Consider the following 26,773-nt stretch of genomic DNA (forward strand, 5'->3'; position numbering starts at 1 on the left):
GACACTGAAGTAAAGGTCTTTATTTGGGCAACCAGATGTTGATTATTCATAGATGGGCTATGTGGATGGGCTGTGGGTGTATACATTACCATGAGAACACAATACTGTTTGTTAGTATAAGAGCATTTTCAGGACACTTCCAGCTGTATATGACAAACCAGCAAAACAACTGAGATTATGCAGCTTCTCCCTTCAACAGATGACTTTTGATGCGTGACAGGATAGCATAGTATGAGCTGAACGTCTGGGAACACACTGGCCCACAGGTTCAACTGACAGACTGTTGTCAAAGTAGTTACATTATCATACAGTAACACAAAAGATGAGTTTTCAATTTTGTTTCAAACATAAGTAACGATTTACGGAGCAATAGTAAGGTCATATAATTACATTGCAACAAGGAAACAAAATGAAAACAAATTGCTACATTAGCTGCTGTGTTTTACAATATGAATCAATGGAAAGCAGCTGAGACGGACAGGCAATGCTGGGAATTTGTTCTTTAAAGAGGGGAAGCAGGTGTCAAAAGTCCCACCGAGTGATAAGGCTTCTCCATTTCCCATAGCACACACAGTACAACCATGAAAGCATACACACTGGGTCAAGGGCGAGAACAGAAGTGTTTGCACTAGAGGATTGTTTTGAAGCTACTGAACAAGGTTAAGGTACAGTGTGATCGGCAGAGGCCGCTGAAGACGGATAATGAATGTCTATTTACAAACATGACTGAATTTGTCTGCCATGGCATCTTAAAGAAGTGAGGCATACCACCAGAAGCTTTTGCAAATAATCTGTAACGTTTGTCTTAACCTTCTTGGAGCACCAGATGGGTGGGGTTTACCACACCGGGATGATTCTTAAAATTGAAGCAAAGCTGAGGATCACACAAGTAATCTAAAGTATCTTTCATGTAGTCTAAACTTTCTGGCACTCATTGTGGAGTCCTATGTGGCAAACCCCACCCACCTGGTACTCCAGGGAGATTAAAACAACCGCTATGACTTGTGTGCAAGGACTATTTTAGTATCTGTACAAAGTTACAGATTGCCTATGCAGTGACCAGTGACTGTGGCAGAGGAACAACTACTAGAACGTGTCTAGAGAGAGAGTGAAGAATTATGAAGTGCATGGACAGATATTCTGCTCCATGAAGAAAAGGACAGTTCATCACTAAGTCAGACTTGAGATCTTACAAGGCTCTGAGTACTGATCAGGCATTTGACAGAGGCAGCTTGGATGCTGCAAGCTTCAGGAAGACAGCAGAAAGAGGCTACCAGAGGTGTGACCAAGTCAACTTTGCTTTGTCCCAAGTCAGTCTCAAGTCTTGAGGCACAAAAATTTGGTTGTCTGGTGGAATAAATCTCATAACTTTCAATCTAAGTCATTTACACAAACACAAGATCTTTTGTCAAGACTCTAGAAACCTTTTCAAGTCATCAAAGTACAAGTCAAAGTCAAGTCCCAAGTCAGCAGAACCCAAGTCAAGTCAAGTCTCAAGTCTTCTCTTCATGCATTAAGTCAAGTGTCAAGCAATTAAAATTATGACTCGCGTCTGACTCGAGTCCAAGTCATGTGACTCGAGTCCCCACCTCTGGAGGCTTCGTGAAATCTGTCTGTGCTGCAGGGCTGTGAAAGCACTGAATGTAGCTACACCACTTCTGCAGCACGGTCATTAACTATTGTACCAATGTCATGTCACACTCCAAGCTAAAGCAGCATATTTGGCCGTAACCTAGTCCTACAAGTGCTTCGAGGGCCTTACATACAAACAAGATGGTACAACACACCACAGCTCCTCTTGGAGTCTTTGCACTCTTACATACATCATCAATCCGGTTCAAGTCAACTCGCTCCAGGCCGACGTGCGGATGCCGCTGTACGTGAAGCGCGTGCTGCCTCCGCTCGGCTGGGCGTGGCCGTTCTGCTCGGTGCTCTTCGGTCGCGCTCTCACCGCGGGCCCCTCGCCTCTGGCCGTCCCGCTTCCGGCCGACCTGCCGAAGCCGCCGCCCGCGCCGCCGCCACCGTCGCAGCAGGTGAAGGTGGCCAGAATGCCCTGGCGGAAGCGCTTGTTCATGAAGCAGTAAATGATGGGGTTGACGCAGGCCGAGGTGTAGGACAGCAGGTGTATGAAGGAGATGGGCGCCCCCGTCAGGCGGTAGGCGGAGCGGCGGTCGAACGCCTGCCACGCGTTCACCACAAACACGGGAGTCCAGCATAGGAAGAAGAGGAAGACGATGACCAGGAGCATGCGGATGACGCGCTTCTTGGCCATCAGGTTGGCCGTGGAGTTGTTGCTGCTAACACGGCCCAGCCTGGCCTTGCTGCTGGAGTTGGAAATGCTACCTGTACTCAACGTAATGCTCTTCTTCTTGGATGGCTGGAGGTAGCAGCCATCGCTGTCACCTGGCTTGATGCTGCTGGTGCTGGGTTGCCTCTCTGTGAGGGGATGGACCATGAGAACACCATTAAAAATAAGCTAAGAATGGATGGATACAATTTTATCCACAGCATGCAAAAATACAGAAGAAAAGCCTTTATTATATGGGAAGATGGAGTCATGTGTGTCAGATAAGACCTATGAATGGTAGACCTTTCTAAAAGGTCAGGGCTGGGTTTCCGAAAAGGCAATTTAGTACGAAATCACCCACTTATACGTCAAGCAACACGGAAAATGTATCACTAGCCCAGTTGCTGTGTTTCCTGTTCATACCTCTGCTGGATTTCCTACTGGTCAGCTCAAACTTGATGCCCCGGTACAGCTCCAGAGAGATGAGACCGTAGGCCGTCATCATGACTATCCCAGGGATCAGGAAGAGCAGCAACAGCAGAGACACGTACCTGCAAGAGACAGGCCAAGCAATTCTTAGGAGTAAGTGAAAGGAAATGAGCATTCAGTGTATCTAATCTAATCTAAATCAATATTAGGTGTTTTAGTGTTATGGCTATGCGCTTTCCTACTAGTAGAGAAGATCACAAACACTAATTGAAGGTTTGATTGTTTTGTGTTCATTTCTAAGGGTCAGATCTGCTGGGATTAACAGAACTGTTGTGTGTCATCCCAGGTTTCCCCAAGTGGCCGTCTCTCCCCAGCTGCACCAGACATCAGAAAAATCAATAAGGGGCCATCTGAAATGGTGATTGGGCACTTTCTCTACCAGACAGTCTGAGCGAGACCCTGAGGGGACACCGGCCCAGCTCACCAGGACTGCTGGATGACATCATTGGGCCAGACCAGACGGCACATGTGCCCGGTGCTGTTGTTGAGGCGGGTGAAGGGCTTCAGGGTGCTGGAGATGGGGTAGGGCAGCATCAGGATGAAGGACGCCACCCAGGTGGCGGAGATGACCTTGACGGCGTGCGACTTGGTCTGCCACGTCCTGGAGGTCAGCGGGTTGCAGATGGCGCTGTAGCGCTCCAGGGAGATGGCCACCAGGTTGAAGGTGGACACACTGACTGACACACCTGCAGTCAGACACAAGACCAGGTCACTCATGTCTTAGACAACAGATAGAGTTACGTTCAAAACCGCTTGTAAAATACCTGATAAACACACTCCTGTGAGCACATAACTGTTCATTTGAAAATACTGAAACTATATTGCTTGACAGAAGAGTAACATTTCAATAATAATAATAATCATCATCATCATAATTATATTATTTATTCACTATTAGAAAACAAGGTACAGCCCCAGTGATAAAAGGTACAACTCTATATAATATAAATATAATATAAATATAAATATAAATATAAATATAAATATAAATATAAATATAAATATAAATATAAATATAAGTATATGAATAAATATATATTAATAATAATAATAATAATAATTAATCAGAACACCTCCTGTACTTTCCTCTTTCCTGTGAAGCACGGCCTCTCATGGCTTATTGCTTAGATTTGGTAATGAGAAATAGTTTATGAATTATGACACTTATGACAGCCATTATACATGAAGATGTGTTTGAAAATCTATGTATGTATGTATGTATCTAGTAAACATCCTATTAGGACAAGGAAAATATGGGTGGTATTGAGGGTTCCACTAGTCAACTTTTTTCAAATTTCTACACAATGACATACATACATCACACTTCTATCACTGTTCAGTGCAAAGAGAATCAATTCAGAAATGGAAAATATGGCTGGAGATAAAGGTGCATATCTGGGTATAAAACTCGAACAGTATGTCATTCTTGTGTTCAGAGCAACTCCAGACCGGTTTACATTGCAAATGTATAGGTCTGACTGTATTGATTTGACCACACCAGACCATAGAAATAACAGTAATTTCTTAATAATTGGGTGATCATGTTTGGCCTGCTTGGCCTTAAGTGGCCAAGCATGATTTGTGCTTCAGCTTTCTGCCAGATTAAGGGAACATGTTATCCCTCAGCCATGGGCTTTGTAACACTTACAGTGGTTGGCATCCTAGCCACATGTCACTTTATTGACTGTAATACTTGTGATGGCATGACACATTAATGATTTGTCACGGTGAATTTAACTGATGAGTCGAGACAGAGGACGTTCTGCACTGTGGGACCGTCACAAACCCGCTCTGCTACCAGCTCAGTGTTAACAAACTCAAACAAGAAGACCTATAAATACACCCAAACTATCGCAGTGTACGATCCTAGAGGAGAGACGCATAAACAGGTTATCCTACGTATAGACAAATGAGGTAATCACCCTGGATGACAGCGCTCTGATCTCACTGCACAGCTAAACGCACCGACAGGAAGCAGCGGGGATGAAAATTATGTTCCCAAAGAAACCATAATTGGATGAAACGACAAAATTAAATATCGATAAAAGTACGCCATCTGTCATTTTTTCTGGGCACCCTAGGGTTCCTGGACCCGACTTTGAGCACCAATCGTGTTTACGCTGTAATAGGCATTAACAGCCATTACATAGGCTGTATACAAAAAAAAAAAAAGGAAAACAGAAGGATATTCACACAGATTTCCAGACATAGAAAAGCTCTTAACCCAGCAGTCAATTTTCTGGACGGATGCTGCGGATATTTCTGTTGGGGGGGAGTGGGGTGCTTCAGGTAAATCTGAGACTTTTCAACAACAGACTGACTGTTTTCCTCTCATATACACTATGACCAGGATTTTTTATTTGTTTATTTTATAGCTCAAGCTCATTAAATCCCTGGAATCATTTAACCAGTTTACATTCCTGGAGACAGGAACAGGGATGCGAACGCTGCGCAGGACATGGCCTGAGATGACTTCGTTTGGCCTCGCTCCAACACATTAATACAATTACCAGTGCAATAAACAACATAAAATAATTATTCAGCCTGGAGATGCAGAGTTGAACTGTTACGTAAATCATTTTTCTGCAGGGAAAAGATGGTAAAAGTCTCTGGGGATATCTGAAATGACCTTGAATTAGTGGGCAACTGAGCATCAATGTTGAACTTTTACCCATTCAACTCAGCTGGGGTGGGAAAGTTATGATACGATAGGATACAATGCAATATGATGCGATACGATATGATACAATGCGATACGATATGATACCATACGATACTATACCATACAATACCATACGATACCATACCATATGATAAGATAGGACTTTATTGTCAGATTTCTCTGAAATTTGTTATTCATCATAGCAGCTCTGTTTTAAAAGAGAAATACACATCATACACAGGGTGAACACACAATCACATTGCACATAAAACCTTAGTTTACCCCCATATTGCACTGAGGGGTAACACAGGATACCTGCTATTCTGATGCTTATGTGTAGTTTGATCAAGTTTGGTTGTGGCTGGTAAGTTTGTCCACCCTACTGGTCACTTTTGCAGGTAATTTGGAGGCCCAGTTCTATTCTAAAGATGACTGTTAATATAATGAAAGAGGATTTTGGGATCTACTAGCCATTGTGGCCAGTGGACGAAAAAAGTCAAGTTTGCTGCCCAGAAGTCAAAAACCTGCAATTCTCTCCACTGACTCACCCATGAAGTACATGACCAGCTTGCACATGCCAGTGCCGAACACAAAGTCCCTCATGAGGTTGGGGATGAGGGTGAAGGGGATGCAGACCAGGGACACCATCAGGTCGCTGATGGCCAGGGACAGCAGGAACAGGTTGGTGACGGTCCTCATGCGCCGGTTCCTCACCAGCACGGCGATGATGAGGCTGTTGCCTAGGACACTGAGGAGGAAGATGAGGCTGTAGAGGAAGATCCGCACGGTCTGGTTGATGTCTGAGAGGAGGAAGAAGAAGAAGAAGAAGACACGCAGGACGACATCAGCAGTGAGAGGAGACACAGAGACAGACATACAGGAGGTGAGGTTAGGCCGGTTTGCCTAAATACCATTTTGACTGAAACAGTAAAACAGAGAGAAGACAGTCATCACTCATTTGGGAAACCTCACCCTACCAGTCAGAGAAACTCTCTTTCTTTCTCTCTCTCCCTCTCTTTCTTTCTCTTCCTCTCTCTCTCTGTCTCTTCCTTTCTCTCTCTCTTTCTTTCTTTCTTTCTCTTCCTCTCTCTCTTTCTTTCTCTCTCTTTCTTTTTCTTTCTCTGTCTCTCTTTCTTTCTTTCTCTTTCTCTCTCTCTCTCTCTCTCTCTCTCTCTCTCTCTCTCTCTCTCTCTCTCTCTCTCACACACACACACACACGCATACACACACACTCCATTCTACAAGGTACTTAGATTCATCTGCACCATACAACCAAAAATCACCATAACATTCCCAAAATATATACGTCTAATATAATATACAGTATGATTTAGTGGTATCGTTTTATCTCCTATGGTATCACTATAAAAAGCCTATAATATTCCTGCGGGAACTTATAGTTTTTCTGTCATATTTTTATAGTATCCTCCTAAATGCTATCATAGGATTACGAGAGTTTATAAACTTATAAGAAAATATCACTGTGCCGTTAAATTCTGTAGCATATGCCAATTAAGTGTAGCTATAATTTCAGTTCAGAACATTTGACATTGGCAAACAATAGTGTATAATGACGACATCTCTGTCTCTATGGACATAGCCTACGGCAAAATATAGTAGTCTATATAACACGCGTACTGCACACTGGCGCAAAAAATGCCCAAAGCCTCACTGCGTAAACTTGAATCAAATTGATACATTTGGAGTTAAAAGACAACAAATTTCAACATAAATCAGTATTTGTTTGCAGTCATGCAATTCAAGTTAGACTAATAACAAAACCTATACACTGGGTGACATTAGGCTTATTAAAAAGAATGGCTGTTGTTTTATGGCATCTGAATGAAACATGTAGAAACAAGCCCCCAGTGAATACCTTTCGGCTCGGGTGAGGAGTCCTGCTCACTCTTGCACTCCGAAATATTCTTGATCCCAAAGTTGCATAAAATCTTGTTTAAATCGGTCGAATTTATGAGCATGTCGTGTATTGTAAAAGTCTCCATTTCGCTGTCTCTCCTGCGCTGAATCTAAATCGCCACACGTGGAGAAATCAGGTGAAATCAGTGATAGAAACAGCACGGGTCATGCTCTTGCTGGAATAAAATGCTCCAAAGGATCAGCAGCAGCTTGTCCGACTGTATCTTTCCTCTCAGGCGAGGTGAGTATGAAGAAAGGAATGTCTTTAGACAATATTCTCTGTAGGTTTCCGTGCGCTCCCGGTCTGGTGCGGTGCGCTCCGGTGCGCTCCTGCTGTGGCAGCCGATCAGTATTTGAATATAGTGAGAGGAACACGCGGACGGGTCGCATTCTTGAGTGTTCAGCCCGCCCTTCCAGTCTGTGCAAGAACAGTCAGTAGCACCTTGTAATTTTTTTAAATAACACCCAGTCGTAATAATACGACTATAGACTATAGTCATACGGTACACGGCGTCTATAGAGTTCAGGATTGCAGTAATGTTACTTTTCCCAAAGTATAACAGATTCAATTACAGTAATGTATCACAGGTCCCAAACAAACTAAAGTTGTCACCCCCTCTACGCTAAATACCACCAGATTTAAGTTGAATTATCCAAAAACGATATCTCACCCCCCATCCACGGATTGTTTTTTTTAGTTTTTTTAACTATAGCCTCATATATTGAACTAGAAGAGAAACGGTAGAACAGTTGACTTTCTCTGGGTGGAACTATCCCCGCCACTTTGATTTTATCGAGCAAAAGGATGACAAAAACACTGACATCAGTCGTTTGGTTTCTCTGATCATTCACAGGAGAGATAACTGAGATTTTTGAAGATAGGGCAGGTAATTGCAAACAACAATTTTGGGGTGTAACGGGTAGCCTACTAATGTATTAAATAGTGTAACGAATTAACCGGGCTGTCAGAGAGTTATACTACCGGTAGTGTTATATTGTCACCAAAGTGTCTCTACTGCATTGCATCTATCCCCATGTTGTCTGTGCTGCGTTTCAAGGCATGGTGTCGCCTGCTGTGGCATTTCATGGGAGCATGTCAGCAGCAATATCGAGGTTCATTGCCTCACACTGTAATTGTTCTGATGGGAGAGAGATTGGCTGTCATTACAGCACAGAACACGCCAAATTCAATATTTTGCAGTCTGTCACATGTTCAGGATCGGTATTGACAAGTTTCAGTCGCCAGAGGCAGAGCCAAGAACACTATCATTATAATCTCGTTTGAACCCATTAAAACACTTTGGGGCGAAACACATTCACATGACGTAATACTGGTAAAATCTTTTTTTTTTTTTTTTTACTATACCTATTGTAATTTATGACACCAACAAATGAAACATGATTCATTAAACACAACAGATGAGTAGCCTATTATGACAAAATAATGATATTTAGCTTCTCATTATGGCACTATTATTACACGAGGCATTTCCATTTAACATTATGACATCACAAAATAAACCGTATAACCCACAGAGTAGCCTAGACTGTAACGCAACAAGAATCCTTATGGCATCACTGTGACATCACTAAGAAACCAATTTTGGTGTAACATGAAAAGACAGAATATAATTTTGACAACACAAAGACCCTAGTTTGCCTTTACATCATAATACATGCAGGCTGGCATGAGGAAAATAAATCAACGTGGATAACATAATGGGCTATAAGGAGCAAATGCATGAATAAAAATGTTGTTGTTAGCCATACATGTTGACATAATTGCCCGTTCACAATACTCAGAATAATGGCTGTTTATCATGACCTTAATGACGGTGATGTGCTATGGGCAATCTTTTGCCCAATGTACTGTAGATACATGAGGCAACTGAAATTGGCAATTTATCTTTTAGGAGGAATGCAGATTTCCAAATGGACAAAACTGCACCACAATTAGAATATAAAAATAAACAATAAAACACTAAAAAACGAATAAAAGCAATTAAAGCAATACCATGAAATGTAAACAATTGTGGGTTTCTATAAGTGTATATTGGTGCCATGTTATGTAGACTGTATTAGTTGAAATTTTAGATTGAGTTAGATAGAGTATGGATTACTAATATGTATGGATTATGTAACAATTGTTGCATTTACTTACATTTGTTACATACAAATGTTAGCAGCAATCACGACTGCTTAGTTAGAAATGTGGGCTATTTATAAATGTAGGTAAAAAAAACCCAACGTAATAAATATGAAGTTATCAATATATATGCAGTGTGAAATAGTGGAATCATTATGGAAACATATGCAGAACAGTGGGGGAGATATAGGTGAAACCTCACCTTTGCTATAATTGAATTGAAACTAGCAGTCGACGGTACAGAGAAACAACATTAGTCATAATTTCCAGTTACAAATGCCATTTATTTCCAAGCCGTGGAGGAAACAGAATGATGATTACGAGCAATTTACATTCAGAAAAAGAAATGTACGATTCCTCTCTATAACATTGACTCCAGTTTATTGTCGGGGCAGAGACCCTAAAAGCTAGGAACCAATGTCGCAGGTTCATGTTTCCTGTACACACTCACACACACACGGTCCCCAGTTGCTAAGTAACCTCTGCAGGGGGGCCGGCTGCCGCATCGCCAGGTGCTCGATGGATACAGAAAGTGAAGCTGTGCCGTTGTAGTCCAGACAAAACGAGCTTTGGCAGGATGGACGAGGGCACGGAGTTATCACTGACTATCGCCCAGATCGTCCAGCGGCTGAAAGGAAGCCACTTGCACTCTCAGATAGAGAGGCAGGCCAAAGTGAGTAGCTTAGCATTAGCTAGCGATGCGGGGCAGCAGGCTAACCGAGCTCAGTCAGCTGTTAACGTTATCCCGGGACAACTGACCATTTGGCTTTGTGCTTCTAGTTTAAACAAAAGCGTACAAGCCAGATACAATATGTCTAACTTTTGTTTTTTTCAAATGTTATTTAGGAATGTTTGCACCAGCCCGACATAAAACTGGAGTCTCTTAAAGAGGACGTGCGCAATTTTCTTAAAACATCAGGTGGGCGCATGAATGTCATCATCAGTCCTGCATATATGTACCATCATAGCTTACTATTCTGCCATTTATATGGTAATACAATTAAAAAAAGCAACTACAAATCCATTGTTATTACTAGTTATTATAATGCATTTTATTATGTTTTACAGGCTGGGAAAGAAAGCTACAGAATGCAGTGTATAGAGAACTGCATGTGTAAGTTATCTTTAATCGTTGTGGCGTAATGGTATTTGTGTTAGGCCTCACAACACACATATGCACACACAGGCAGCTGTTATGTTTCAATACTGACTCCCTATGAATTCCAGGAGACAGTGGATGATTGGTTATTCATTAGTAGTCCAGCACACACAAGCATTGTGTTGTTGTTGCATCTAATTTGCAGTGCAAATCACTCTCTCACTTCAATTACAGTGCTTGGCAAAGTTGACAAATCTCCCTAATTGGAATGACAGGTGATTAGATTGTTAGATACTGAGGAAGAATCAATTTAGTTTACCCACCAAGTCTAGACCAATCAACGAAAAGCATGAAGATGCTTGCTGCTGCATGCATCCTCTGCATCCTTATGCATGTGCACTGGAAAACATTTTCAATATCACAATATCGTGTCAGTACCCCCCGCCAGAAACCCTGTAGGTTTGCTGTGATTGCCAAATTGAATTCTGGTGTTGAGTATAGACACTTCTCCGCCCACTGGAAGTGACACATGCTGTCTCCTGAACAGCAGCAAGTGAGCACTCCTTCTGTATTCTTTGGTATAAAGTGATGGCAGACTGGCCGGGTTTGTAAACATGGCGTGCTGTATGCAGTTTACTGCCATCCGGTCACATGATTTCTGGGTGTTGAAGCTGAAAAATGTTCAAACAGTTAAGAGTAGTCAAACAGGTAGAGCCACCAACTTGCAAAGCTGCCTGGTGCAGCTTTAAGAATTTGTTATACTTGACGTTGTCCTCTGAGACACACAGACATGTCTGTGTTTCATCAGAGCGGTCGTAACAGGTTCAGCTGGTCGCTCTGCCCCTGGAGCAGTTCACCGTCCAGGTTAAGTGTCTCAGTCAAAGCCACTTTGACAAGAACCATCACTTGTGATTGAGTTTGTGACCGCTCTGTTATTCATTTGACCTGTTTCGTTCCTTCAGGTATTAAAAGATATATGACATGGTTTTTTTTTTACTTACACCTCTCAGTGTTATTTGATTCTTCTTTTATCTTATGTTGTGACAAAGAACACTGCAATTCAGGCTTTCTAGGGGATATTTTTGTATTTATTTTATTAAACCTTTATTTAACCAGGTGAGTCCCATTGAGATTACAAGATCTCTTTTTCGAGGGAGCCCTGGCCAAGATAGCAGCAATACAAAGTTTCAAACAACATACAAGCAAACATTAAAAGCGCGTAAAAAACAAAACATACACACATGCAACTCGCAGAATCATATGCCTAAAAGACAGACAGGAGGAAACAGGTCTAGCTAAGGAAGCAAGTGCAAGTTCCAAATGAATTTGCCTCCAAACCCTTCACTACATTTTTGAATGCCCTAATCGGGATCAGCATATCAAGCTGCAAATCTGTCTGCAAGTGGTTCCAGGCTGCAGGGGCGGAGAACATAAAGGCCCGTTTGCCAAATTCAGTGCGAACCTTAGGTACGGACAGTAAGAGGGTGTCATTAGAGCGCAAAATATTACACAGCAATCTACCTTAACCCCATGTCATCCTGACTTGTGCCCATTTTTTTTGTTTGAATCTCTATTAGAATCAATAGGCAAATAGTTTTTTAAAGTGTTTGTTCCTCAACTGTAGTTGTATTGTCTTTAAGGCTAACATACCCTCTTTACTTTCCTCAGATTGAAACATAGGACGCCTAGTGTTTTTCTTTCTAAGGGTGACATATAACTTTGATTAATGCTTCCTTCTTTTGGCCATTAGTCAGCCCTGTGTGCTCTTATAGGTGTTTAGGTTGGGCTGAATGTTGTGTAGCACACGGAGACCTTGAGTCATTTAATATGTCTTGAGCATGGTAGGTGGGCAAAAGGCAAGTGCTGCATCTGGTGCAGACGAGTCCTGACTCATCTGAGCTCTGACTGCTTTTTATTTTTTTAAGAAATGTATGATTTTATTAGGCTCATTGCCAGCATTTCTCCTTTGTTTTATTCTCTAGTCCGATAGCCTAATTCTGTCAAGCAGTTTTATGGAGTTCTGGTTTAAAATCTGGCACTTTGTCTTACTTTCTATTCCATCTCATATGAACTGTCTTGTAGTGCCTTCAGTGCCTCAAAGCTGTCAGTCTCTGTAACATTTTAATGCATTTACTTGATCAACCCGCCACCTATCTACCCCCCTCACCCCCTGCCCCCACTCTTGTGTTTGCTTGGTTTAGCCAACTGCCCCCCAGCCATCCTGCGGCTCCTGCAGAGCATCTCAAAGAGCCGCTGGCCTACATGCGCAAGGCACAGGTCAGTCTGTCTCTTCCCATCTCCATCACTCTCTCTTGTTCTTCTTCTACCTCTGTGACTCTTGTCTTTTTTGCTAGCCTGCTGAATTCAGAGATGTGGCCCACTTAGGTATTTGTAACACGGTATCTGAAGCCCAGTGTGTGTGTGTGTGTGTGTGTGTGTTCTCTTATACAGGCCAACTGGGAGAAGCGTATCCTCAAAAGCCTGAACAGCATGTGTACAGAGCTGGGAGTCCCTCTGGCTCGCATGGTACCTAACATGTTTTCAGTCTAGGCTAAGCGTAATTACAATAGCACTCAAGCTCTCGGGGAGCATCTTTTGTAGTGTAACAGCCTTCATCACATTGCCCTTTTCACCATGTTGTGGTATTTCTAGAGCATTTTTCACATTGTACTTTTTGTTCTTTTTGTGCTGACTGAGTTCTGAGCTGTAGAGTAAAGAGTATGCTGTTTGAAATCCTGTATATCAGTGCAATTACTTGGTTTATTTGCAGACATGAATTTCTTTGTGACCCAAGAAGCACATTTTGGATGTGTCATGTTTGATACTGGTTCCATGCATTGTAGTTGTTGACATGCCGTTTTTCTGCCTGCTCCACAGAGGCCTGCAGCGGAGCAGAAGGAGCTCACCAACAAATGGAACGAGATGGGCACCGACGAACCAGGTCTCCAGACATTATCCAGGGGTTGTTGTGCCCACACAAATCTGCCTCGATGAATGTTTGGCATCAGTCTGGCACTGGTGTATTTTTACATTAGCATAATAAGTCTGTCAACTAGATCTACTGCTTAATGTTTTTTTTAACCTTTATTTATTCAGGGAAGGTTTACTTAAGTGCATGCTCTTTTTCAGCAGCATCCTGTTTCACATGCTTCCAGTTAGAGCAGTGGGTCAGGACCTATTATTATTTCAGTATTATTTTTGTGTAATGTTGGTATACACTACCAGTCAAAAGTTTGGACACAGATTTTTCTTTATTTTTACTATTATTCACATTTTAGAATAATAGCAAAGACATCAAAACTATGGAATAACACAAATGGAATTATGCAGTGACCAAAACAGAGTTAAAAAACTATCTTATATTTTAGATTATTTAAAGTAGCCGCCCTTTGCCTTGATGGAAAGGCATTTAAGCAGAAGCCTTTAGATCAAAATGGCTTTAAGATGATGAAAAACATAGAACATTCAATCAGGTGTGTCCAAACTTTTGACTGATAGTGTATATTAACATGAGATGCCAGAAGAGGCATCTCTTACCACTGCTATTAAGTCTTCAGTGATGGTTTATAGACTCGAAATTGGCAAACCAACCCACATTCACTCTTCAGACCTGTTCATGTACAAAGCACATGGTGTAACCTTGTGTCCTAGCAGTGCTATCTGAGCGCAGTGGGGTATGATAACATTTAGGATTGTGTGCCGTCGCTGGGCTGTAAACACTCGGGACTGTGAATATAGAAGCTATCCAGACTCCTTGGACTGAGCTGTGATAACGAGCGGAACTGAATCCCCCCCCCCCTCCACCCCCACCGTCCGTCCGTCCGTCTGTCTGTCCGTCCGTCCAAACCTTAATGTGCCCTCGTTCTGCAGCTGACAAAGCACTTGACTTTACTGCCGCGCTGCGTGGACACAGCTGGAAGTCCCACTTAAAGCCGGCTCAGTGTGCGTTAGCTGTCCTGTGCCGTTCCATTACTTTTGTAGACAACGCCAGGCCTGGCTGCGCAAACTGAAGTGTGGCGTCACAGTCTGGTGCTGAGGTATACTCAGGTTCAAGCTGTTGAAGTGAAGTTTATGGTTGGATACGTTTGTGTCGTCTAGATCGTATGCGGTTAAACCTTTTCTGAAACCACGCATATGTAAACATTGTGTATACGCTTCACTTGGAGAACTGTCATCCGTAAGTGATGCTATCAATGTGTTTTTTTTTAAGATACACTGATGTGTTTGTATTCCCTCTGCAGATTTAAGTCGTTTCAGGCCCGTCTATGCCCCCAAAGACTTTCTGGAAGTAAGCGGACTCCCTGCCCATCAGAGTATTCAAAAAAGTTCATTTGTGGTAAAGCAGAAGTCGTATGCAGAAGTCGTAATGCTAGAATGACATCTAGTGTTCCTAAAACTACATTTCCCACGCCCTTCTAGGTGTTAATCAGCCTGCGGAACCCCAACCATGACAGCAGCGAGGAGGTCAGCGCCAGGAGCCACTGGGGCCTCATCCAGGTTCCCCTCAATGTCAGGGACGTCCCACAGATGGTAGGGACCCATGGGTGGGTCTGGTTGGATGTGTGTGTGTGTGTGTGTGTGCCTGCAGGTGTTGCGTCCATTATTGAAACTGGATACAATGCATATAGCAGTATCTTCTATTCTATTTAGCTGCTCTAGGACATTGAAATGTCCAATAATGATGTAGATGATGAATCTCATTTGAACTCTGCTTATAGTGTTCTGTGTTTTTTTTTCAACCTGCAGAGAGAGGCCTACTCAGAGCTGAGCCTGACCTCTGGGCAGTTGGGCATTGATGACCACACTCACGTCCATCCAGGTAATCACAAAAACATTCAGTTACACTCCGCCATTACCCCTCTTAATCAATAAGCCAGCTGATTGGTTTTACTTGACCAAGACTTTTTATGTACATTGTGTCATCATGGTGGCGTCTGTGTGTAGACGTATATAGAACAATACATACAAACTTCATACTTACACCACAGGTTCCCCCTATACAGTAGATGATCTGATTAGATTTCGGAGCACCTTGCTGCATACATTTGCCTATTAATGAGGACAAACTGATTTTCTTGATACCACTATAATTCCTCCATGCTTTAAGATACTGAGTTCATGTCAAGACAAGTATGTTGACGCAGAACTATTTGCTTATTAATGCAATACTTAGCTTAATTAATGACCTCATTAGCCTAACTGGTTATGCTTAATTTATCATGGTGATTATAGTGGGACATTAGGCAGCGCAAGTGCCTTTTGTTTAAGCTTATTAGTGAGTATTAATGAGATTTTAAAAACATATTCAGCATGAGTTATTTTCTGGAAATGATAAGTACAACCGTGAAGGGACTGGAGAGGAGCAAAGGGCTTCCAGAAAGGCAAAACACTAGAAAAATTAGGGGAGGGGAACCACTTCTAATGCAAAAAAGAGCCCGTGTACAAAGGAGAACAAAGGCCATGGATCAGTTAATCATATCATATCATATATCATATATCATATATCATATATCATATCATATCATATACATGCACACTTTAGTCAATGCATTTTGAGTGAATACACTTTGTATTAGAAGTTGTTCTCTTCCCCACATTTTTCTGGAAATTACAAGCATATCTCTTGCATCAAATCTGTATTGGTTTTCTCTGATAAACACTAAATCTAACTAAATAAACATTCTAATCTAACTAAATAAACTAAATAAAAGGTCAGTTTGCAAGATCGCTCTTATTTGCATGGGGAGAATTAAGTTATTACTTATTTATATACTATATAATATACAATTAGAATTGGAATTATTTCAGATAATTTTTTGGGTGTGGATAGGCATAAATTACACATTTTGCTTTTCAAAGAATAACAATTTGGATCGCTCCAACAATAACCATTTAGCTCCTGTCCTATATCTTACCAAAAAGGATTTCTGCCTAGCAGTGATTCATCAGTAGCACCCAGATAAAGAGTCGTTTACCTCATGAACGCTGGGATCAAATGGTGTAAACCACACTAGCTTTGGGTTTCTCCTATCAGCCTGTGTCCCTCTCCCAAGCCACATGGCTGTCTGGGATCTCTCAAACAATATCTCTGTATGTCCAGATCCTGACAGTGTTACGGTCTGGGGTTCAGGTTTTAAATAGCGTTGTATCCACTGGCTCTGTGTTTGTAAATCCGAGTGATAATGTTAGAGGAGTTTTTTAAAGCAGAGCCACTTCCCGCTCACTACTGATGCATCTCTTTTGTTCACTCTCTCCTATCGCTGTGCAGACTTGTTTGAAAGCGAGTACGTCCAAATCGGGAAGAAAGGTAAGGCAGATAAGGTGTTCGGTTCCTCGGTTTTAAATTGTTTTTATGTTAAAAATGCCTTTCTGTCCCTTTGGTTTAGCTTTGTCCCCATGCCGAGGCCAAGGTATTTATCTCCACAAATGTGTGTTACATGTTGGTATTTGAATCTGCTGCCACTCTCCCTTCCAGTTTCTTTATAGGCACTCACCGTTCTTTCATAACACAAGAGAAAGTTACATCATAACTTATGTATTGGCAAATATTTGAAATAGTAGATAGCAAATAATTACCAAATAGCATTTGCATCTATTATAAATCATATAGACTTTGCACCTACATGTGTGTGAGTGTTTCCTTCCCTTCTTCACACATTCCCCCTCTCTCTCCTCTTTCCCCCCTAACTTAGAAAATCCCTAACAGCTCCTGCCATTGTTAATCCTCTCCTTCGCCCTTTCAAGTGGTGTTGCCCCCTCAGCGTTTGGCCTAATAGGCGAGAGGGACACTTTAACTCTTAACTCATTGCTGCGCTATGAACCCAGTGTAAACACTAATGCTCTCATGGACACCAATCGGACATGAATCGACGGGAGTCTTAAAAACACAGCCAATATTTTATATACACAGCCTCGAGGCCCATGTCCACTATTTCACCCTTGGTTGCTGTGTGTTGGCTCCCTAGCTGCCAGGGGGATTGTAGGCCAAGTGTTAAGTGCACTCAAATAGCGAAATAAAGAAGAGAGGAGGGTGTGAGTTTATGTTATGGCTGGCCAACACCTTGAGTCAAGGATCGAGTGTGTTTGGCTACTGTCACAGCGAATGGAGGGAGATTGAGGACAGGATGGAGACGCTGGAGCGTGTGTTGTATTAGTGGTTTCTGGGGAGGTTATGTAATAATCACAGTTATGGGAGTGTCTGTGTTATGTATTTTTTGTTTATACATTTTCAGAGGGATGTAGTGAGATTGTGATCCTGTTTCTGAAACACCGCTGTGCTTGTGTGTATCCTTAAGCAACGCAGTGAAACTCAAACACAGGGACGCTGCTCTGCGGTTGACCATGGCCTGCGCTCTAACCTTTCAGATGAATCAGTTTTCTGAATTTGTTTTTCATGTTTTCTAATGCTCTGCAAGATTTGCCGAACTGTTTTTGCATGCATCAAGGTACCTGTTAAATAGAATAGATGTTGATGGATTTTCTCTCTTCCCGAGTTGTCTTGCAATGAACGAACTTCTCAGTTTTAATGCCAAACTTTGTGCTTGATGTCGCGCCATCAATTAAGACACACAGGTGTTCATTTTCCCAGCGGATTGAGTCTCTGTACTATGCTGTACTCTCCTGTTTGTACATGATGCGTCATTCTGGCAACGAATCTCGGGGCTTCACATTCATTCTTGTCAGCCAAGTCACCATCATGCATCATGCATCTTTGGTTGGCAATTCAAATTCCAGGATCTTATCTGTCCTCTATTATTGCGTTATTCCATTTTGGAATTGTCCTACAGCCATTGGATATTACATCAAACGCAACACAAGAACGCACAAGAACACTGTTGAGAAAGACACTCTGTCTCTCTTTTGCTGTCTTTCTCTGTCTCATTCACTTTTTTTCTGTCTCTATGAATCTAAATCTGTCTCCCTTATGTCTTACTTTTTGTCTCTCTCTCATTCTCTCTCTTTTTTCTGTCTCTCTATGAATCTAAATCTGTGTCCCTTGTGTCTTACTCTTTGTCTCTCTCTCTCTCATTCTCTCTCTTTTTCTGTCTCTCTATGAATCTAAATCTGTCTCCCTTGTGTCTTACTCTTTGTCTCTCTCTCTCTCTCTGTCTCCCACCAGTGATGCTTGAGCAGGACAGTGCAGCAGCGCAGCAGTACAGCAGGCAGGGCTGCCCCACGGGGCTCCGGGCCGACCTGTGGGCCCTCATCCTCAACTCCACTAACCAGCCCCAGGTAGCACACACACACACACACACACACAGTCGAGTTGCACCCGAGTGGCGGCTGTCAGCTGTCAGTGTTTGTTATAAAGTGGCCATGCACTCACAGCTGCAATGATTCCCAAACTCCATGTTTTCTACTAGTTGAACTCTTCAACTGCTGCTATTTCCTCAGTTAATGATTGGGCTTTTGAAGGCCTCTTGTGTATTTGTGTCAATGGAGCTTCCTAACTCACCATTCAACCCACTCTGCATGTTGGTATATATACACACTACCAGACCTACCAGACACTCCTGGTTGGATGTACTATGTTTGTCATTCTCTTAAAGCCATTTTGATCTAAAGGCTTATGCTTAAATGCTTGAAATTAGTTTCTTAGACAAATATAAATAGTGAAGTTGATGCCTATGTATGAATTTCTTTCCAAAGCCTTTGCCTTTCCATCAAGGTAAAGGGCGGCTACTTTAAAGAATCTGAAATATAGATGTAAAGATAGTTTTGATTTGTTTAACACTGTTTTGGTCACTGCATAATTTCATTTGTGTTATTTCATAGTTTTTTGTCTTTACTATTATTCTAAAATGTGGAAAATAGTAGATATAAAGAAAAATGTTTGTGTCCGAACTTTTGACTGGTAGTGTATATAGTATATATAGGCAGTGGCACACACACATACATTCAAGTTCAAATACAAGTTCCCCTATTGTCATCTCACCTGCATAAATCTACATATCTAGATATACAGAGACTGTACACAGTGACATGAAATATTGTTTTTCCGGGCCCAAGGTGCTGTGTACTGCAGATGTAGTGCAAATCAACAAGACAATTAAAAAACAGTAACAAAGAGAAGAAGAATAGACAATAGATAAAAGTAATAAATAATAACAAAATAGAGTAAAAACAATAAAACAATACTGCACAGAGACATAGTCAGGTAGTTATTAATGCTTACTCCTTACTAGTGAGGAAGTGCTTGGTGCATACATATTTAGGAATATTTCTGAATTTATTATAGTCATTATTCCTAATTATGTCATATCACCTCCATTGCTTTCCAATATAAAGAAGTTGCTTTTTCAGAAGGAACCCGACTGACCTCAGTTACAAGCTCTACATCAGCTGTATATCTGCCTCTCTGCTGTTTATGCCAGCTCACTGTGGCTTGTCCCGGGTGTACAAGCGCTAACGTAATCAAACGGTGGCGATTTAGCACAGTTAGCTCAAACAGAGCGGCTGCGCTCCCTGTGTGGCAAAGCGCTGTGTAAACGCCGCAGTCCAAGGACCCCCCTACTCCCCCTCCACGGCCAACCTGATAAAACAATACAGGCAATGGGAAGATTGATATCCGAGGGAGAGTTACAGAGACCCGGCGGAGGTCTGGAGAGTGTTAGCATGGCCCCAGACTGCACTGGGGCAAACACATTTAACAGAGTCAGCTAGCTGTGTGCACACCGCCTCAGCTTTGACTAATGCAAAGCTGCATGACTTGCATCTTATTAACTGCTTAGTCTTTTAACTGTTTTTAAGAGACCTGACATAACATGCTGTCTCCATTCACCAAACACAAGTATTCTTAGGCACTGGGTCCTGGCAAGTGATGATATTTGTTCCTATTTGTTGACCTGTTTGGTTAAATATACAAATAAAATATAAATATACATAAAATAAATTATTTCGGCCATATATCGAAATATCCCTCCAACCTTGATATTAATTTGGTTACAGCTCATCAAGCTCTCATTGACGCTTACAAACGTTTTGTTGGACAATAACCAAGTGTGGGTGTTGTTGCATTGTTGTCAATGTAACCTAACCGGTTAATTGTTATGATTTTCATTGTTCATTGTGCGTAATAAAGATTTTAATTATAATTTTCTTGCCTCATATTAGGTAGCTTTCATTTTCCACATATATAACCGTAGTGAACTGATGTGACCCTCATATCCGCTCGATACCAGGAGTGATATATAATGAACTTCAAATCGTTTTAGCAGAACACTTTTTTTTATCTCTCCCACTGATGCTGTCCAGATTACTGGAAGCCTCCCTTATGTTGGGAATAAGTCTCAAAGCCCTATACCTCTGCTCTCTAAATGACCATCTCTGCTTCTCTGCTCCTCACATCCGTTGGTCATTGCCATGGTGCTTCACATCTGTCACCGAGGTTTTTATTCCTCCGTCCACCCTGTTGCCTGTTCTTTGGTTCTTTTACGATACCTTGTCTCGAAGCGGAGACACATTTGAGTTTAACCACGTTGTCGGAAACGCGAGAATACCCATCTGTTAACCTCAGTCGAATCCTGCTATTCTGCTTCCTGCCAGTGAAAAGATACATAAACTTGATTTAACAATATCCATAAGGTTCTTTATGGATTTATAAATAATAAATGAGGTAAAACATTTCTTCTTGCTTCACATATTTTTTGGAAAACTGACTTAATACGTTTTTGTTCAGATTCTAGCAGTATAGAAATTTACACCAGCTCCTTATGCAAACTTTTGAGTCAACATTGAACAACTTAAGACCATAATCACACATACGGTATGCCTGATATGGTCTTTACACAAAATATTGCACACACAAAAAATATTGGATTTACTAAATAAACGTGCTACAAATTGTTGTCTCTTTTTTATGCAAATTCAGTGTATTCCTCACATCTTTGCTGTAGGTGAATGTCGACAATACCTTGCTTTTAGTGACTGTTGGTCTCTGCCTTTTTCAGGATGTGATGCATTATGAACAGCTGAAGGCCGGGGTCATACAACACGACCTGCTGGTGGACAACCTGATCTACAAGGTATGCTCCTCTACATTGTCAGTGTTCATGTTTGTGAAACTGCATAGCCAGGACAGGAAATTAACAACAAGCATCAAAAACATTGGAGAGTTTGTCTACCAGCTACTGGGTCAGGTCATCAGTCATTGTTCAGACGCCCTATTCTATTCTAATAGTCATATTTGGCTGGTAAAATCATAAAAAAGGCTGATGAATTTTGGAATCCATCCACCACTGTGGCCATTGGACAAAAAACACAAGTTTCACATTATCTCTGTTCATACATTTACTTTTTGTTTTTTATCCTTGTGAAATGCAATTCCCAAGCTGTTCAGTTTTGATGAACAGCTTGATGATGAAGTTTGATGATGAAGTTTCATCACTATAACAAATGCCCTGTCCACCAGGATGTGAAGCTCACAGCCAGTAACGACGACTACTACTTTGTGTTTGAAGACTTCCTCTATCAGGTGAGCTCTCTCTCACTCCAGCTCTCCTCCTCTCATCCCTTCCCATCCCGGTACTCTCGTTCAAATGCACCCATTTTCACAAAGGGTTCACAAGGGAGGTGTGATCCTCCTGACCTTAAATAATCTAATTTCTCAAAATCATTTTTATAGGTTTCACATGGGTGACAGCTTTTTACCGTCACTTTTGAAAATGATAACAGGATTATTAAAGATGTCAGCATTTCAGTGTCCTTTTATGCAGGCAGCCCTTTGTGTCTTTTAAGTTGATGTTTCCTGCTTTTATAAGCAGTGAAGAAGTAAATACAACTGTTGACCGTTCCAAATGAATCCAGACCGCTATTCTTATTCTTATTCATACCGTATTCATACCACAAGATAAGAGTGTTAGCATGGGTGAAGGTTTCTTATCTTCATACTTGGAATTGTTGGAATGTCTCAAACAATTAAACTTCTGTCAGTTCCCTGTCATGTAAGGACAGTTGTGATAGCAGTCCTGTTTATCTCCGCGAACATTTTCCCAGGCAGCAGCAGAGAAAGGTGCGTCTCCAGCCGGCCTGTTATTCTTAGCTGCTCCAGTAGTCACAGCTCTGTGACTACTCCCTGTCTTCAACTGGTAGATAACTTCAATAAACTTGGCAAGCGGTTTATTTAGCAGCAGCTCACATCATGTCATCCTCCAGGTGGTTAACTGATGGATACGCAGGTGTGGCGAGAGTAAAGCCCCAGCATCACTGTCGATATTGACTGATGGTGAACTCGCTAGGCAGTAAAAGAATTCACAAATTGAGGACTGGGGCTGCGTTCACAAAAGTGCTGGTAAGATAGATCTTAAGAGGTTACCTAAGAGGACATTTCGGAAGTTAACTTAAGAAGGCTCTGAGAAGAAGTGCACTTCCCCAATATGTTCTTGGTATCAGTTTCATCTCTTCCGAACGTTTCTTACTTAGGAACTTCTCAAATGGGGCCTACCTAGCAACTGTAAAATAAACAAGCATAAAAGGAGGATTTTCCTCCCCCTTCCTTCCTCCTATCAAACAATTTGAAACAAGGTGGAATTATTTAGTGTTTACCAAAATAACTAACTTTAAATATAGTATAGCTCAGACATTGGTTACTGCCTTAATAAACCGAGGTAAATAAAACTATTAATACTTTGAAATACCTACTTAATTGTCTAAAATGTGCAGTTAAATTAATGAATTTAGAGGCTTAACTTTTCACTACAACAATTTTAAGTGGAAGGTTCTCTTCATTAAGAAAAAAATGTAAGAACAAACTTGAGAACTTTGCTTTCAAGAATCCTATTTATTCATATATTTCTTAGGAAGCAAAATCAGAACAGCAACAGAAAGTTCAGAAAATACTTAACTATTTTGATGAATATCAACTTTTCTTCTTAAGACTGAAAAATAGAACTTATAATTAACTTATAATTAATAAATAACTAATACAGTTTTGTGAATGTGGAATCAATATTCCTATATGGAGGAAAGCTTTGTCATGTTATTGAAAGATTTTTTTCCCTTTAACCTCATCTCAGATTTACACTGGGTGAGAATACTCCCAGTGCGAACACACATAATACATAAAAATCGTTGGGTTCCAATGTTATGCTTTATTAGCTCATGTTCTAGCTAAATTCATCAATCCAAATTAGCACCTATGGATCTAACATTAGGTAAGTAACCGTAAATATAGCCACAAAAACCAGAACCATTCACAATCTTGGAAGACTCATCATTCACTCACATATTGTGCTCTGGTTTGTGGTTTCAGCAACATCAAATCACTGCTAAACGTTTTTTTCCTGCGAGTTAAAGTATTCCTGAGGGATTGTTTATGTGTGTCATATCACAGGTTCAGTCGCCCAAATAAGGGATTCCATGAATCCACACCCTCCCTAGTCTCATTTACAGCTAAGCACTCTTCAGCTCCCTCTCCAAAAACAGCGGTTATATCCTGTTAATTGCCTTTCTGGCCTTTCAAACCTTGGTGAATGGGTAAAAAGACTCTCAACTGTGACATCAGGGGAAAATAAAGGCTGTTCAAATCCACTTTCTTAAGGCTGTAACCTCAAATAGAGACTGAAGGATTGCGGTGGTGAGATTTCCAAAGACGAACAAAAAAACAATTTAGCTCTTTCTATCTTTGCCTGAGGAGAACCAGTATACAGCCCAACACAAACAGACAAATAATACTTCAGGCCCACCCACTTCTGGAATTAATCAACAAACAGTCCTTATGGTCAGACAGGAGGCAGCGTGAGCGTACCGCTGCCGTCCTCGTCCGCTGTGATTGTCAGTAATCTCCTGTCAATGAGGTCGTCCCAATTGCTGCGGGTCTCATTTTTGCCCTGATAGGTAATTTCCTCCCGCTGTAATTCAGCGTAAGTGGCCCAGCGAAAATGAAATCCGTTCTCTAAAAAGACACAGCAATTGGACTGTAATGGAAAGCCGCCGCCCCCCCCCCCCCCTCTCCCCCACTCATACGGTCATTTGGTGAAAGGAGCAGCCACTTGAGGCCCCGCTACTGTCTGCTGTACTGCAGCCTGAGACGCTGGCTCCAGGTGTGCTGCTCTAATAGAGTCCCTACCCAAGAGGAGCCAAGGCCACTCTGCAACATCACTGCCCACCAACCAAATAAAAGTCTATTAGCAGACATCCCTGTTGTCGGGCAAGGGTAATATTGTGTATATCCATTCGTGTATGTGTGTGTGTGTGTGTGTGTGAGAGAGAGGGAGAGTATAGGATTTGGGGAGGAGTCTACATGTTTGTGTGTTCGTAACTGTAATTGCATATCTGCGGTCCGCTATCTGTGTGTGTGCTTATATGTGTCTGTCTTCATATGTATTTTGTGTGTTTTATGAGCAGAATATAAAGAGAGAGAGCGGGGGAGAGAGGGGGAGAATGATGGAGAGAGACAGAGAGAGAGAGGTAGTTCTGTGCTGAAAGTAAATCTATGATTGAATTCTCACATTAAAGTGCCACTTCAGTAAAAATGTGCGTTTTCTTAAAATGTGGCATGTTCAAACACTGGTATTAACTAGTACTGATGGGTGAGTTTTGGTTATAGTTACAGGGAAGGGTAAGGTGTTGAGTAGTATATTAAAGGTATTTCATACCAGTATGTGCATTTGTGTGTGTGTGTGTGTGTGTGTGTGAGAGAGAGAGAGAGAACATAGGTTTCCTTCCTGTCATGCCAATAAATCATATTTGAATTGAATTGAATTTAGAAAGAGAGGGAGAGAGAGATTGTAGGTAGGAACATTTCAACAGTTACATTTCCTTACATCATGTGAACCTGTGTGTGTGTGTGTGTGTGTGTGTGTGTGTGTGTGTGTGTGTGTCTGCGTGTTAAATACTGAATCTGTGTGTCTGCAGGTGTTGCTGTGCTTCTCTCGAGACACGGCCGTTTTGGAGCACTTCAGCTACAACAGCGCCACTCCTCCCAAATCCTACATCCAGGGTGAGACGCTGTGCCCTTCACCAAGGACACACACATCGACACACACACACACACACACACACACACACACAGTGTGTTATAAATCTTGGTTATCAACGTCTGTGTGTCTGCCCCACAGGAAAAGTGGGAGTTGAGGAGTGTGCTGTGGTTTATCCTCCCAACGGTGAGCCTGCATCTTAACATTCACATCATATTACACACTGCCTGCCTGCTGATATTCAGGGGGCCATTTGAGGGGCAGTGAAATGGAACAAGAACATCTCAGCTTGTAAACGCAAATTATCAAAGACATCCCACTAAAATCTCTCTTAGCAATAGAGTTTAGTGAAAGTATGAAGGGGGAAGCAAGGTTTACCTGCTCAACACTCCCCTTGTTCAATTTCAGCAAGTTGTTAAATGATAATGCCACAAAAAACTCAAATTTTCTCATTGATGCAAATATATTTTGGTCCATTTGTTGATCATCCTGAAAAGGTTTTCTTTTGCTCTGGGATTATAGAATGTATTCCTCAGAGGGAAAGCAATGCCACATACATGGTGTACCATTTATCATAAAATCTGACTCAAAAACGTGTGTGGAGGTCTGATATTTTTACAGGAGTCTAACAATATGTATAGCTTAACTACTTTCATAACGGAATACATGCTGAGAATGCTTGTGTGAAGATGAAGGTGCACTGACTTGGAAATCTCGTTTGAATAGGTGTCATCCCCTTTCATGGGTTTTCAATGTATGGTGAGTATGTTTTGTACCTTGTAACCTTCAGTATTCACAGTACGCATGCATAAGGGAAATTGTATGAGTGGGATATAAAGGTGTGTGTGTGTGTGTGTGTGTGTGTGTGTGTGCGTGTGCGTGTGTGTGTGTGTGCACATGCCTGTGCCTGTCCCCCCAGTGGCCCCTCTGTGTTTCCTGTACAATGAGCCATCAAAGCTGTACAGTGTATTCAGGGAGATGTACATCCGTTACTTCTTCAGACTGCACTCCATCTCCTCCTCTCTCTCGGTAAGCACACGCCTTGAGGAATGTGTGTGTGTGTGTGTGTGTGTGTGTGTGTGTGTGTGTATATACTGTATATATCTGTGTGTGCGTATGTGCTAAATGCCCAGATTTTATTAGGTTTCTAAGTCATTATCATTAGGAATATTCTCTTTGTGTGTTGTTTTATGGGATTGGATGTTATGGTGTCTGGTGGGCATGTGAACGTCTGTGTGTTCATTTGCATATGTGTGTC

The 26,773-nt window shown here is 41.7% G+C and overlaps 2 protein-coding genes across 4 annotated transcripts in view; one reads left to right on the top strand and one right to left on the bottom strand.

Annotated features, from left to right (window-relative positions):
* Window positions 1-5: 5 nt before the first annotated feature.
* Window positions 6-7,568, bottom strand: cckar (cholecystokinin A receptor). The gene is made up of 5 exons (XM_071519318.1): window positions 7,315-7,568; window positions 5,987-6,238; window positions 3,201-3,462; window positions 2,711-2,838; window positions 6-2,436 (listed from the first exon to the last, which is right to left on the bottom strand). The coding sequence occupies exons 1-5, from the start codon at window positions 7,439-7,441 to the stop codon at window positions 1,838-1,840; spliced, it is 1,368 nt and encodes a 455-aa protein (XP_071375419.1). The 5' UTR covers window positions 7,442-7,568; the 3' UTR covers window positions 6-1,837.
* The window catches only part of tbc1d19 (TBC1 domain family, member 19), a 24,195-nt gene continuing 4,898 nt past the window's right edge, over window positions 7,477-26,773 (top strand). Inside the window, exons 1-17 of one of the 3 annotated variants that reach the window (XM_071519315.1) lie at window positions 10,022-10,174; window positions 10,348-10,420; window positions 10,570-10,615; window positions 12,802-12,877; window positions 13,052-13,126; window positions 13,478-13,541; window positions 14,842-14,888; window positions 15,020-15,130; window positions 15,347-15,419; window positions 16,869-16,907; window positions 18,720-18,832; window positions 21,550-21,624; window positions 22,011-22,073; window positions 25,454-25,538; window positions 25,657-25,701; window positions 26,242-26,274; window positions 26,435-26,544. In XM_071519315.1, the coding sequence (XP_071375416.1) occupies window positions 10,079-10,174; window positions 10,348-10,420; window positions 10,570-10,615; window positions 12,802-12,877; window positions 13,052-13,126; window positions 13,478-13,541; window positions 14,842-14,888; window positions 15,020-15,130; window positions 15,347-15,419; window positions 16,869-16,907; window positions 18,720-18,832; window positions 21,550-21,624; window positions 22,011-22,073; window positions 25,454-25,538; window positions 25,657-25,701; window positions 26,242-26,274; window positions 26,435-26,544 (1,224 nt within the window). In that variant the 5' untranslated portion in view covers window positions 10,022-10,078. Of the gene's footprint in view, window positions 7,597-10,021; window positions 10,175-10,347; window positions 10,421-10,569; window positions 10,616-12,801; window positions 12,878-13,051; window positions 13,127-13,477; window positions 13,542-14,841; window positions 14,889-15,019; window positions 15,131-15,346; window positions 15,420-16,868; window positions 16,908-18,719; window positions 18,833-21,549; window positions 21,625-22,010; window positions 22,074-25,453; window positions 25,539-25,656; window positions 25,702-26,241; window positions 26,275-26,434; window positions 26,545-26,773 lie in introns of those variants that run through there. The other 2 variants (XM_071519317.1, XM_071519316.1) reach the window with 2 other exon arrangements.

This window comes from Centroberyx affinis, unplaced genomic scaffold, assembly GCF_046629955.1.
Source record: "Centroberyx affinis isolate AG114_WGS23_722 - 3 ecotype Tasmania unplaced genomic scaffold, CSIRO-AGI_Caff_v1 ptg000686l_1, whole genome shotgun sequence".
Classification (NCBI taxonomy): domain Eukaryota; kingdom Metazoa; phylum Chordata; class Actinopteri; order Beryciformes; family Berycidae; genus Centroberyx; species Centroberyx affinis.